The 12,238-nt window shown below is 39.3% G+C and overlaps 2 protein-coding genes across 7 annotated transcripts in view; one reads left to right on the top strand and one right to left on the bottom strand.

Moving 5' to 3' along the window:
- The window catches only part of XPO5 (exportin 5), a 48,351-nt gene extending 42,125 nt beyond the window's left edge, over nucleotides 1-6,226 (bottom strand). For 2 of the 4 annotated variants that reach the window (XM_082414060.1, XM_082414062.1), the window contains exons 1-5: nucleotides 5,958-6,221; nucleotides 4,436-4,557; nucleotides 3,459-3,531; nucleotides 2,239-2,376; nucleotides 1,893-2,075 (exon numbers count right to left, since the gene is read on the bottom strand). In XM_082414060.1, coding sequence (XP_082270186.1) covers nucleotides 1,893-2,075; nucleotides 2,239-2,376; nucleotides 3,459-3,531; nucleotides 4,436-4,557; nucleotides 5,958-6,062 — 621 coding nt within the window. In that variant the 5' untranslated portion in view covers nucleotides 6,063-6,221. Of the gene's footprint in view, nucleotides 1-1,892; nucleotides 2,076-2,238; nucleotides 2,377-3,458; nucleotides 3,532-4,435; nucleotides 4,558-5,957 lie in introns of all 4 variants that reach the window. The other 2 variants (XR_014251066.1, XM_082414061.1) reach the window with 2 other exon arrangements.
- A 165-nt stretch (nucleotides 6,227-6,391) lies between these two features.
- POLH (DNA polymerase eta) overlaps nucleotides 6,392-12,238 on the top strand; it is a 30,269-nt gene continuing 24,422 nt past the window's right edge. The window contains exons 1-4 of one of the 3 annotated variants that reach the window (XM_082414064.1): nucleotides 6,392-6,648; nucleotides 9,187-9,327; nucleotides 9,568-9,702; nucleotides 11,136-11,263. In XM_082414064.1, coding sequence (XP_082270190.1) covers nucleotides 9,191-9,327; nucleotides 9,568-9,702; nucleotides 11,136-11,263 — 400 coding nt within the window. In that variant the 5' untranslated portion in view covers nucleotides 6,392-6,648; nucleotides 9,187-9,190. Of the gene's footprint in view, nucleotides 6,649-9,186; nucleotides 9,328-9,567; nucleotides 9,703-11,135; nucleotides 11,354-12,238 lie in introns of all 3 variants that reach the window. The other 2 variants (XM_082414063.1, XM_082414065.1) reach the window with 2 other exon arrangements.

Raw genomic sequence — 12,238 nt, 5'->3', positions numbered from 1 at the left:
CCCTTGGTGCGCTCTGGTCCTGGTAGCCTGGTTTAACAGATGGAGATAATGGACACCAAGGCTAAAGAAAAACACCAGTGGATGTCCTTCTGACTTGTGTCAGACCATCATCAATCGGCCCTGCTCTGGCATGTTGGCTAGATTTCTAGGGCATTGAAGCATTCATAATTTGTTCACGTCTCTTAGGGATTAAATCTCCTAGGGGAAAATGAAAAGAATACCTCTTTGGACTTCCCTGGTGGCACAGTGGTTAAGAATCTGCCTGCTAGTGCAGGGGACACGGGTTCGAGCCCTGGTCCAGGAAGATCCCACATGCTGCGGAGCGACTAAGCCCGTGCGCCACAACTACTGAGCCTGCGCTCTAGAGCCCGCGAGCCACAACTACTGAGGTCCGCACGCCTAGAGCCCGTGCTTTGCAACAAGAGAAGCCATTGCAATGAGAAGCCCGTGCACCGCAACAAAGAGTAGCCCCCACTCGCCGCAACTAGAGAAAGCCCGTGCAGCAACGAAGACCCAACGTGGCCAAAAATAAATAAATAAATAAATAAACAAACCAAAAGAAAACAACCTCTTTCACACTCAATACACATAGGTTTTTAAATGCAAATACTTTGATATTTTCTTTTGTAAAATCTCAGGGAGATATTTTGGGGGAAAGAGTCCATTCTGGTAAAAAGAATGGGGCGTGAATTCCACTATAATCATTTATTAGGGGATCTTCAATAATTATTCTCTGAAATTCAGTTTCCTCATCCATAATATGGAGACAATACTTTCTGACTCTTAGGGTTGTTTTGAGGATTAAATAACATGTAAAGCAAGAAAAAGTATATGGCATATATTAGGTATTCATTGTGAGTTTCTCCCTACCCTGACACCAATAGTACCTTGTCATCATTTGTGTTAGTATCTAGTGCTTCCCTGAAAATAGACTTAAGGAAGATGTCAGAGGTAGAAAACCCCTGGCAACCCAAATTTTAATGATTTTTTTTGTGTGAAATAAGCATGTATGAGGATTCTAGATTAGGGTTCTGAAACCTCAAAACTATTGACATTTTGGGTCAGAAAATTATTTTGGAAGACTGTTCTGGGCATTATAGAATGTTTAGCATCGTGCCTGGCTTCTACCCATTAGAGGCCAGTAGCAACCCCTAGTTGTGACAACCTGGGGGGCAAAATCGCCCCTCCTTTTGAGAACCACGGTACTAGATTAACTTTCACACGGCCTTCTTCTAAAGGCTCTCTGCTAAAGATGACAATGATTGGAAAGACAGTATCTGGTTTGCCTTTTTCTGCAGAAGAAAAACCTCATCAGGAAGAAATACCAGGAATCATGTAATCAAGATTAATAAAACTTGGCACAGTTTCCACTGCAAAAGGGACCAAGACTAAATGGGACATCGAAATTTAACAGGGATACTATCCTGACCTATCAGGAATCTGGGTTTTCAAATATTAAGAATTAACCTTCAGGGAGTTCCTTGGTGGTCTAGTGGTTAGGATTCGGTGCTTTCACTGCCGTGACCCGGGTTCAATCCTTGGTCAGGGAACTGAGATCCCACAAGCTGTGCGGCATGGCCAAAATTTTAAAAATAAATTAAACAAACAAAAAAGGAAATTAACCTTCATTTTCATACTATTTTCTTAGGAATTTTCTTACTATAAAAGGAATTATTTTTTTCTGGTAGGTATGGAAACTCATTGAATTGAGCTTCTTAGAAAATTAATTCCAGTTTTTCCTGTCATCTTTGTTTCTTTTTTGCTTATAAAATAGCCATTCCGTTTACTAAACTGAACACCCTAGTTTCTTGCTAAAGGATTAACTTTAAAAAACAAACAAACCCACTCATGTTAGAAAAAAGAACTTCAGGGAGGTGGTATTTATCCCTTACCACTTGTTGGTACTTGTTCACATTTTCTTGAAGTGTGTTAAGTAGAAAAGTGAAGATTCTTTCCATGTTCTGGGTTAATGTTTGCTGGATATCCCTTCGTCTTTGAGGAGGTAGCGTCTGAAAGGTCACTACGTCCTCTGCCAGTCGCAAAAGGATGAACATCACTAATTCTGTCTGTGTTTCCTATACCAATAGAGAGAAGGTAGTTAAATGAAACCGAAATATGTTTTTCATTATAAGTATGACCAAAGGCTCTTTTCTGCTGACAAGACAAACAAACCAACCAAAAAAACCCTGAAGAGCAAACAAAAACAAAAACCTGAATTGATACAGCTGTACTACATACCCCTTGTTTGGAAAGAGTGTCCAATTCTATTAGCATGTCAGGCCAGTGCTGTGGCCACTCCCGCTTGATCATTTCTACTACAATTCGAGACAGAACATCTTTAATATGGTTCTCCTCTTCCAAAATGTTCAGTGTTCCCTGAAAAAGTATAAGAGATATTAAGAGGTCTGCAAGACTGAATTCAAGGGAAAAAATTGGGCTGTAAAAGTGTACGAAACTCATGAGCAGGCCTACTTTTAAACTAAACAGAATAAACAAACCTGTTCTCCATATCTGAGTCACCTGTCCTGAATTCTCACTAATCATCCTTCCCACTTAATGCTTAACAGAGGGTTGCATTGGCTAATAAAATGGCTGTCTCATGGAGCAAGGAAGACATAACTGCTCTTCTCCTTTACAAACTGAAGAGACTCTCATATTGATTGTTTTCATTTTGTAAGAGGGCCAGGGTGGAAAAGTATGGAAGTAAGGAACACATTGAGAGGCTGATAAAGTGGGACAATAAGGAGCAACTAAATATTTTACCAATAGTTCTAGTATTAGAAGATACAGAAAGACCATTACTGGGACTCTCTTCTGAAGTTTGATATCAAGACTAATGAATTATGACTTCTATCAAGTTTCCCCAGAATTAATAAAATACAAATCCTTAGCTAGCTAAGTTAATAATTTTGAAGGGAATTTTTTTTTTCCCTATTAACGACACTAGACTTTGGGGACGTAAAGGGGTGTGAATTCCCCTGCTCATGCCCTTTGTGAAACAGGACATAAAAGGCTATGGATTCTAAACATGTTCAAAGTCATATTCTAACACCTGAAACAAACGCATTCAGCATATTTTTTATTGCTAATATCATAAAGTAATTCACTTTAGAATAAAAGGAAACAAATAGCAAAGTGTAATCTAATTTAGAATTGATTAATCTAAGACTCTTACTCATTTGCTGAAAATGTTTAATCTCTCTGCCCTGTCTTCATAATTTTAAAAACAGAAGTCAACACATACGGGATTAATTAAATCCAGTAAGAGAAATGTGATGAACTGTGATTTCTAGTGATGGTGGTTCTTTTTATCTTGAAGGTAACATTTAATATTATATAAAGCATGCTGTTTGACCTATGCAGAAGCAGTGAATTTTCACACAAATGCTACATTGGAAAAGTCACACTTTGTCTAAACCACCTCGGAAACACAAGTCTTCCAACCAACCATTCCTTACATTTGCAATCAGCTCCATGACACTGTTCTTCAGATAGACCTTCTCCAATCGAGACATGCTGTTCCACCGAAACCTGGCCACCAAAATGCATAAAGTCAACAGAACCAAATTAGAAGTCTTCTCTTCAGAGGAGATTAGCTTTGATTCCTGTGTTAAAATTATGCTGGTGATTTCATTAAGAAACTATACTTTGGATTTTGGTATCCTTCAAAGAATGGACAGAAACAGTCCACATTTAACCAAAATGCTAACAGAAAAAAAGAGTTTTATATAGGCAGCAGTCCATTAATTAGAATCAACACAGGATCTGTGCACAGATGAGCTTTTCCCCTTGATTTTACTGACAGACCAAAAGCAAATATATACCTGGGACAACTGCAACAATGTAGCTGATTTTCAGAAAATAGAATTTGAAAATACTAACTTCCTTTCTGAACTGGCTTAGGGAATAGCACAATTCCAGAAAAACTGTGGCTAAATGTTAAAAGCTGATTCTTCTGATAGGCACTGGGAGTAGGAGACTCAAGTTAGGAAGGGTTTTCAGTTATTCTCACATAATCTTGCTTAGAATTTGCCATTCACACGCAAACTTAAAAAAGAAAAGAAGAAAAGAAAAGAAATTAAAGACATGTTGCCTAATCAGAGATTCATTTACCTATACACTGCATTATTCTAAAAAAACTCTGAGGTCTGCTGGCATATATTAGGAGCTCAATAAATGCTAGCTAAATGACTATGAGCTAATACTTGCAGAATGCTTAGTATGTACCATGCACTTTACACAGATGAAGAAACTTGAGAAAGGTTAAGTTCCGAATGAGAGCTCCCGTGAGGTTGTGATAACCTCTCAGGAATCATTCCTTTCTCCCTGGGGATTGCTCTTTTCTACTCACCTAAACATTACCTCTATGAGTTATACAAGAAATAAAGATTTGCTCTCTCACACACTTGAGTGGTAAGGTCCAAAATCTCCTTACTTGACAACGTGTTCCAGGATCTGAAGGCCAAAATGTCTGACAATGGCAATTTGTGTTTTCTCAGCCAACCGCAAGCCACAGGGGACACATATAGGGCACTTTTCTTTAAACTCCTCACAAAACTGAAAAGAAGAAAAGTTAGTGTTTCCCTTAGGAGCCAAGAAAGTGTAAAGACTAAAAAAAAAAAACTTCATCTTCAACGCCAACCTGAGCTATATTTTTAAGCTGCAAAATCTAGATCAATATTATATGAATAAATAACTGATAAACATTCCTTTCACTTTGATAGTTCCAGATTTCCCATGCAATGGCCAATTAGTGTTAGAAAAACTAAATTTGACATAAATGAGTAAAAAATTGTTAGAGATACACCCCTTAAGTATACAGGTAAAATGACAATTTCTAGGATTTGCTTTAAAAACCTTTGGTGGGGGGAGGGATAAAGCAAATGTGGTAAAATCTTTACAGCTGCTGAGTTTAGGTGATGGGTATACACAAGACCATTGCAGCATTCTACTTTTGTGTCTATCTTTAATATTTCATAGTAAAAGACAAACTAACAGAACCCAAATATTTCTGATTCCAAATCCTGTGGCATACATCTATATATTGTAAAGTTTCCTCCAAGTGATGCTCACTCTACTTTATGAAGTTACATCTCTTAAAATACGCACGGCACGAATATTTCTTCCTAGAGGTCATTTCTCACAGCCCACATACATTGTTTGATGGGGGAATAAACTCGAATTGTATTAGCATCCCCATTGGTTTTGTATTAGCATTCCCAAATTACACCACAAGAATCAGTCCCGGTAGCAGAGCATCCGACAGTCAAGAAAACTACTTTCAGGAAACCAAAAGACCCTTGTTAAAATGCAAAGTAAGTGGTAGAAGTTCATCTTTGCGCAAAACAGCCTAAGAATATCACACAATAAAAAACATGGGGGGGTGGGGTGAGAATTAGGCCAGAAATACCCAAGACACAGAAGTGGGTTATGGAGAGGTGTAAGAGTGTTAAGTAAAGGGGCACTAGAGGGGCTGGAGCTCGGTTAGGGCGGGTCAGGAGTGGGTCAGCAAGGAAACGTTTAGTGCAGCGTAGACTATAAAGAATGTGGCCGGTGTTGGGGACGGGTTGGACACGTGCGCCACGGGAAGGCGAGGGGATGCAGGGATGTGGGGTTTGAGGGAATAAAGTGGGTGCAGCCGGCTGTGGAGGGGGTCGTGGTACGGAGAAGAGTAAACAGAAGTGGCGAGGGGGGAGGAGAGGGCAGTGGGAAGTGGTGGTGCGATGAGACGGCCACAGAGAGCTAGGGACGAGAGCGTCCCGGGAGAAGGGCAGGCGCGGCGAGCACAGAAGACGGGGAGTGGTAAGAGGCGCGGAAAGCGGCGAGGAGAGGGCCCCCAGGGGTTGGGGACCGAGGTCCAGGGGCCGCGTGGGCGGGAGACGGCCAGGATCGTGGGCTGCGCCGGTACGGCTGGGGGAGGGTCTCGGAGCAGGCCCGGGGCGACAGACTCCAGCTACCTTGAGGGCTTCTAGCCGGTAGCGCTGGGTGGAGCTGGGGTCCATCATGATCGTCACCGCTTTCACCAGCTGCTCGCACAGCGCGTTCACTTGATCCATCGACATGACTAGTGCCACGCGCCGCAAGCGCGCACCATGGACGTCCCGGAAGCACTAGGCACGGACCGCTCCGTTGGCGGGACCACACGCTGGTACCCGGCCGCGGCGGGCTGAAGGAGGACGGTGGGGAGCGGGAGGAGGAGCGTTAGCCGCAGAAGACCCAGCCGGGAAAAAGCCAGCGCTGCGCACGCGCCCGACCGTCCAGTACGCATGCGCCCGCGGAAGTGGCGACTTCCTTTTGACGGTTGCTCCTTGGTGGGCGGAGCGAGAGACTTAGGGGCCGCGGTGCGCAGGCGCGTCAACGGCCCTCGGCGGCGCGCGCGCCGTATAATTGTCGGGAAGGCTGTGCGCAGATCTCGGTGGCTAAGGCTGGACCTGCTTGGCTGTGCCGGCTGCTGCCAGGGCGAGGATCGTCTGCGCGCCTAAGTCCTTTTCTCCTTCGTTGCCGGGAATAAATCTCTCTCGAAACCGACTGATCCGTTCCCGGAAAGGGGACGGATATTCAAGACCACTTCATCGTCCTTCCAGTGGACACCGAGCCCAGCATCGGTGGCGTCCGCTGGTGGCGGTTTTGCCAAGTGTTGTCACATTGGTAAGAGAATTTAGAACCGTTCGGTATCTCTGTTTTTAGACTTTTCATGTTGCCTTGGCTATTGGTTGTATAATATAGCAGTGACTGGGGACAACATTGGGCCAAAATCACATGAAATAGAAATACTTGCTCACAGAGAGAAAAGGCCCTGGTATTGCCTCTTAAGAGGATTTTTCTTGTGGAAAAAAAATGGTAGCTCTTAAACCTCCCTCTTCACTTGTACGTATTTTCCTGGGGTGTGTTATCACCTGATTGGCACCAAACTTGTTTTGTAAAAATTGGGGTAAATCGAGATCGTTAATGATGAATAATTGCAAATACCGAAGGTTTGTACAGTTTTGATCATTTGAAGTGCTATATATATCATATATATGAAATATATATATGTATATCATATATATATATAATATTTATATGACTTCAAAATATTGTAATCCTTATTCCCAAGGGAGGGTTTTGGCAGAGAGTATGTTTCATTTTTCATCTTTAAAAAACCCTTGCTTTCTCCAGCAAAATACATAAACTGAAAACTAAAACAGTTAAAATCTGAATATCCGTTTTGGTTTTGTATATTTAGGAAATGTTTGCTGTACTTAAATCACTGCTCCCTGTTCATACTCCACTTCTAGTGTTTGTATCTAATATGGTACTTACCTGGGTGTGTGTGTGTGACAATGCATTTACTGTTTTTAATCTGGCGTTATCTGTTCCAGGACTGTACAAAAGCCACTTCAAGGTAAAGTGATTTCTGACATGTTATGGTTTTAACTTATAAATGTTTAAAGTTTACGTTCTGCCTGTTTTAGGTGAGTGGAATTTGTAAGGAATTAATGCCTTGAATACTCTGATTTTTTGAATTCATCATTTTCTTTCCCCTAATCTTCCAGCTTTGTAGTTGCATGACACTTTTTTCAAGGTGAATGTTAATTTTTGACACTTTTTTAAAAAAAGAATACAGTTGAGTGCTTACTCAACTGTATAACCTGTGTTCTCTCATATTTAAATCATGAATTACTGTGTTTCCACAAATATCTTATTTACCTTAAGTCAGTGGTTTTCAATCTCTGCTTTTAAAAATCATGAGAGAGAGAGAGCTTATTAGAGAGAGCTTTTAAAAATCATGATGGCCAGGTCACATCCATACCAATTAAGTTACATGTCTGGTGGTAGAAGCCAGAAATCAATAGTATTAAAGGTTCCTAGGTGATTCTAATCTGTAGCAAAGTTTGCAGAACCACTGCTTTAGTTTACTGAATCCTTCTTTTAGATTTCTAACAATGTTAAATGAAAACGTTAGTCCGTATTCACTGTGTATAAGGTTTGTTCTTTCAGTCTAGCATCCATACCTTTATATATGTCTGTCTACAAATAGTATGTAGTATTGTTTTCTTTTTGTCTTCAAAAATTTACATGAATGGGTAGATAATCACCTTTAGAACATCACAAAGTAATTGTGACAGGCCAGATCCACTGATGGGTGCTTAGTGGTTGAAAGTTTGAGGAGAAATAGGGTATTTGCATAGTCTCAAAGTATCTCTCCTAAGAAAGGAAAAAATAGTAGCTTTACAGTGAGAAACCTAGCAAACACTATCTCAACTAAATGATATGCTTAACATCACCAGTGTTAACACACAGTGACATCATGAACCTCCCAACATGATACACTGAGAAAAGCAGAACCCTTCCATAATATTCTTGCTAAAAATGCATAACCTCAGTCTAATCAAGAGAAAACGTCAGACAAACCGAAACTGAGAGACATTCTCAAAGCAACTGAGTAGTTCCCTTCAGAAGTGTCAAGGTCATGAAAAACATATGAAGTGTCACAGATTGGAGAAGACTAAGGAGACGTGATGACTAAGACTGGATCCTAAGCTGGATTCTGGAACCAAAAATGAACATTAGTGGAATAACTGGTAAAATTCAAGTAAAGTTTGTAGTGTGAATATTATACTAATGTTCATTCTTTAGTTTTGATAATTGTGCTGTATAAAATGTTAGCATTAGGGGAAACTGGGTATAGGAGAACCCTACTATATTTGCAACTTTTCTGTAAGTGTAAAAGTATTTCAAAATAAAAAGTTTTTAAAATTCACATGAATGCTTTGATATTATATATCATTTTCTGCTTCTCTTTTCCCTGAACTTATATTTGAGATTTGTCTGTCAACTAGATTAACTGTTGACTTTATCCCTCCATTGACGTGCATTGTGGTTTTAATTTGCATTTCCCTATGACTAATGATGTTGAGCCATTTTCATGTGCCTGTTGACTATTTGTATATCTTCTTTTGTGAAGTGTTCAGTTCTTTGGGGGGATGGGTATTCTTTAAAGCTTTCAATATTTATTACCTTTCTAAAGTTGTATCAGTTTATTATTTTCCTGCCAGCAGTAAATGAAAATGCCTGTTTCATTATTGTTCGTTTCCATGTTCCCATGCTTATGGTAATTCAACAATGGAAGAATGGAAATAAAATTTTCTTTGATACTTTTTATTCAATATCCTTTCTAACTGTCCATAAAATATTGTCTTACAGAAAAATGGCTAATGGACAAGACCGGGTAGTTACTCTAGTGGACATGGACTGTTTTTTTGTTCAAGTGGAACAGCGGCAAAATCCTTATTTGAGGAATAAACCTTGTGCAGTTGTACAGTACAAATCATGGAAGGGTGGTGGGTATGTGTCATAGTTATTGTTGTAACTCTCAACTACTGTTTTAATCTATAAGAATACATGGCACTATGCTAGGTCCTGTTTTTGAGGGTTCTGAACTGCTGTGTTTGAGACTGAATAGTAGCATCAGTGACCAAAAAGTTTCTACTATTATGTTTATAACCTATTCATCATGTTAAGTTTTAATTATTTTTGCTTGTGATCCTGTAATATTTTTCTGTTCCCCTTTTTTCCTAACCTTAGAATCGTTGCAGTAAGTTACGAAGCTCGTGCATTTGGGGTCACTAGAAACATGTGGGCAGATGATGCTAAGAAGTTATGTCCAGATCTTCTACTGGCACAAGTTCGTGAGACCCATGGAAAAGCTAACCTCACCAAGTAAGAAGAAAAGCTCGTTTAAGGGGAATGGAAGAGTTGGAAGCATTTCATGAGGCTAGGAACTCATGTTTCTAATTTGTTTTATGTAAATAACATCTGAAAAAGTTCCCTTTAGTCAGCTAAATTTTCAGTGTGGAATGAAAACAGATTTTAGTATTGCGTTTTAGGAACAGTTCAGAATCATTATTACCTATAATAATTGCTACCCTTAATACCCTTTCAGTTCCTTAATTATTTAAAAATTGGTTGTTATAATTAAAACTTAATTCCACTTCCCATGTTCTCAGGCCAAAAGTCTGAAGTGTTTGAAGTAATTAAATTGACTGTGAAACTAATAAGAATTTTTCCAGAGAAGGCTGAGTCAAACTCACATTCTAGTGCAATATCTAGAATTATTTGCCAGAATTGAACAGTCCCAAAGAAGCTTAATTTCTCTGTTTTTGAACTGAGCTATCTGCCCAGATTTTAGAAAGTTAGCCTTGGAATGGGAGGCATTAGTATAGGCATAGCCAAGTTAGAGGTAGATACAAGCCCCAGTCATTATAATAATCCTAATAGCTAGTGTATAGTGAGCATATGTCGTATGCCAGGCACTGTGTTAAATTCTTCATTGGCAGTGTCTCTTAAATCTCACATTGTTATAAGGAAGGTTCTAGTATTATCCACCCCCCCACCCCCCACACACACACAGATGAGGGACCAATTTAGAGAGGTTAAATTAAGTTCACACAGTTAGGAACTGGAAGACTGAGGATTCAATTTTTTCAGATCTCCACGTTCTCACAGTACACTATACTGTGTGGGGTGGTGTGTGTAGGGATCATGCTTTGACTTGGGACTTGAGATATTCCTGAATTCACCTATCAATTAGAAGTCTAAAGGTGGAGTGTCATAGCCAACCTCACATTGGGATTATTGCCAGAAAAGAAGACAGATTTGACTGAAGATTAATACTGTAACCCTAAAGTAGAATGAATTCAGCTAATGGATATATGCTATGTTGTATTGAATAGAATTTTATGCTGGGAAAGACAATGTGACTTCCCAGAAATATAGTTGACTTCAGAGTGTGATTTTGAAAAGCCTCATGCCACCAACTTAAAACTGGATCATTTATTTTACTCTTAAAATCTTCATCAAATAATGAACAAAGGCAGTTTTAGAAAATTTAGGAATAAGTTTGTAGACCAGAGAGTTATTAATAAAGACTTGGTAATTTAAAATTATTATTTTAATAATTAACCTGAGATGCCAGGTTATAAAAATAAAAATATGATTTGCAGAAACATATGTATACTTAGTTTATCAAATATTCTTAAAAATACCTTGGAGTGATTTACTTAAGAGTCTGTGAAAGAACACCAACTACTGCAATAGAGCATCCTTGCCTTGCTCTGTATGTGTGTGAGTATATTGTGCTCTCATGCTCTTAGGTACCGGGAAGCCAGTGTGGAAGTGATGGAGGTAATGTCTCGTTTTGCTGCGATTGAACGTGCCAGCATTGATGAGGCTTATGTAGACCTGACCAGTGCTGTACAAGAGAGACTGCAAAAGCTCCAAGGTCAGCCTCTCTCAGCAGACTTGTTGCCAACCACCTACATTGAAGGGTTGCCCCAAAGCCTTACAACAGCAGAAGGGACTGTTCAGAAAGGTACTTCCATAGCATCATATTGCTTCTGCTTCCTGCCTTTGGAACCTGCTTTGCTTGGTCACACTGCTCCTTCTTGGATTGATTGAAAGGAAACTTAAACTACAACGTGAATGAATCACAAGGACTCACATGGAAGCATATACAAATTCTCTTATCTTTCCAGGAATATGGATGTTGAGAAGCTGTGAAATCTGTATTAACATCAAGTTTCTCTTTAGACATAACTAGGGCAGGTTAAAGTTATCAGTAGAAGGCTGACTGAGCACTTCCGTTATTTGTAGGTTAATTTATATTATTGTAACTTGGTTCATAAGAAGAGTGAGCTTTTTTAAGGGGACCTAAACAACAGGGAGTTGAATTACTCAAAATTTCTAATCAGTTCTCAGAATAATGTCATCGATGGGCTGTTCAAGGCCTCTCTCATTTTACTTTACTTATTTTACTTCTTTTCCCCTTCATAGTGATTCCCCCTTCTCCCTTCCTACCCCACAAACCCTCTGGCACTCACTGATGTATATCTTCTTAAATATGTATATGTCTTTATAAATTGTACAGTGTTGCTTTGTACATGTGCTTTTAATTATTTTTATTTGTCTGCTATTATCATTTTTCATTTATTTTTTATTTATTGAAATATAGTTGATTTGCTATTACTTTCAGGGGTACAACATAGTGATTCAATATTTTTATAGATTATACTCCATTTAAAGTTATTATAAAATAATCACTGCATAATATATCCTTATTGCTTATTTATTTTATGCACAGTATTTTGTATCTCTAAAACCCCTACCCCTATCTTGCCCCTTCCTCTCCCCTCTCCTCACTGGTAACCACTAGTTTGTTCTCTATATCTGTGAGTCTGTTCCAGTTTTGTTGTATTAA

This window comes from Balaenoptera physalus (genome assembly GCF_965194825.1).
Source record: "Balaenoptera physalus genome assembly, chromosome: 11".
Taxonomy (NCBI): Eukaryota; Metazoa; Chordata; class Mammalia; order Artiodactyla; family Balaenopteridae; genus Balaenoptera; species Balaenoptera physalus.
The sequence above is the reverse complement of the archived record's forward strand: the minus strand, read 5'-3'. Positions and strand labels throughout refer to the sequence as shown.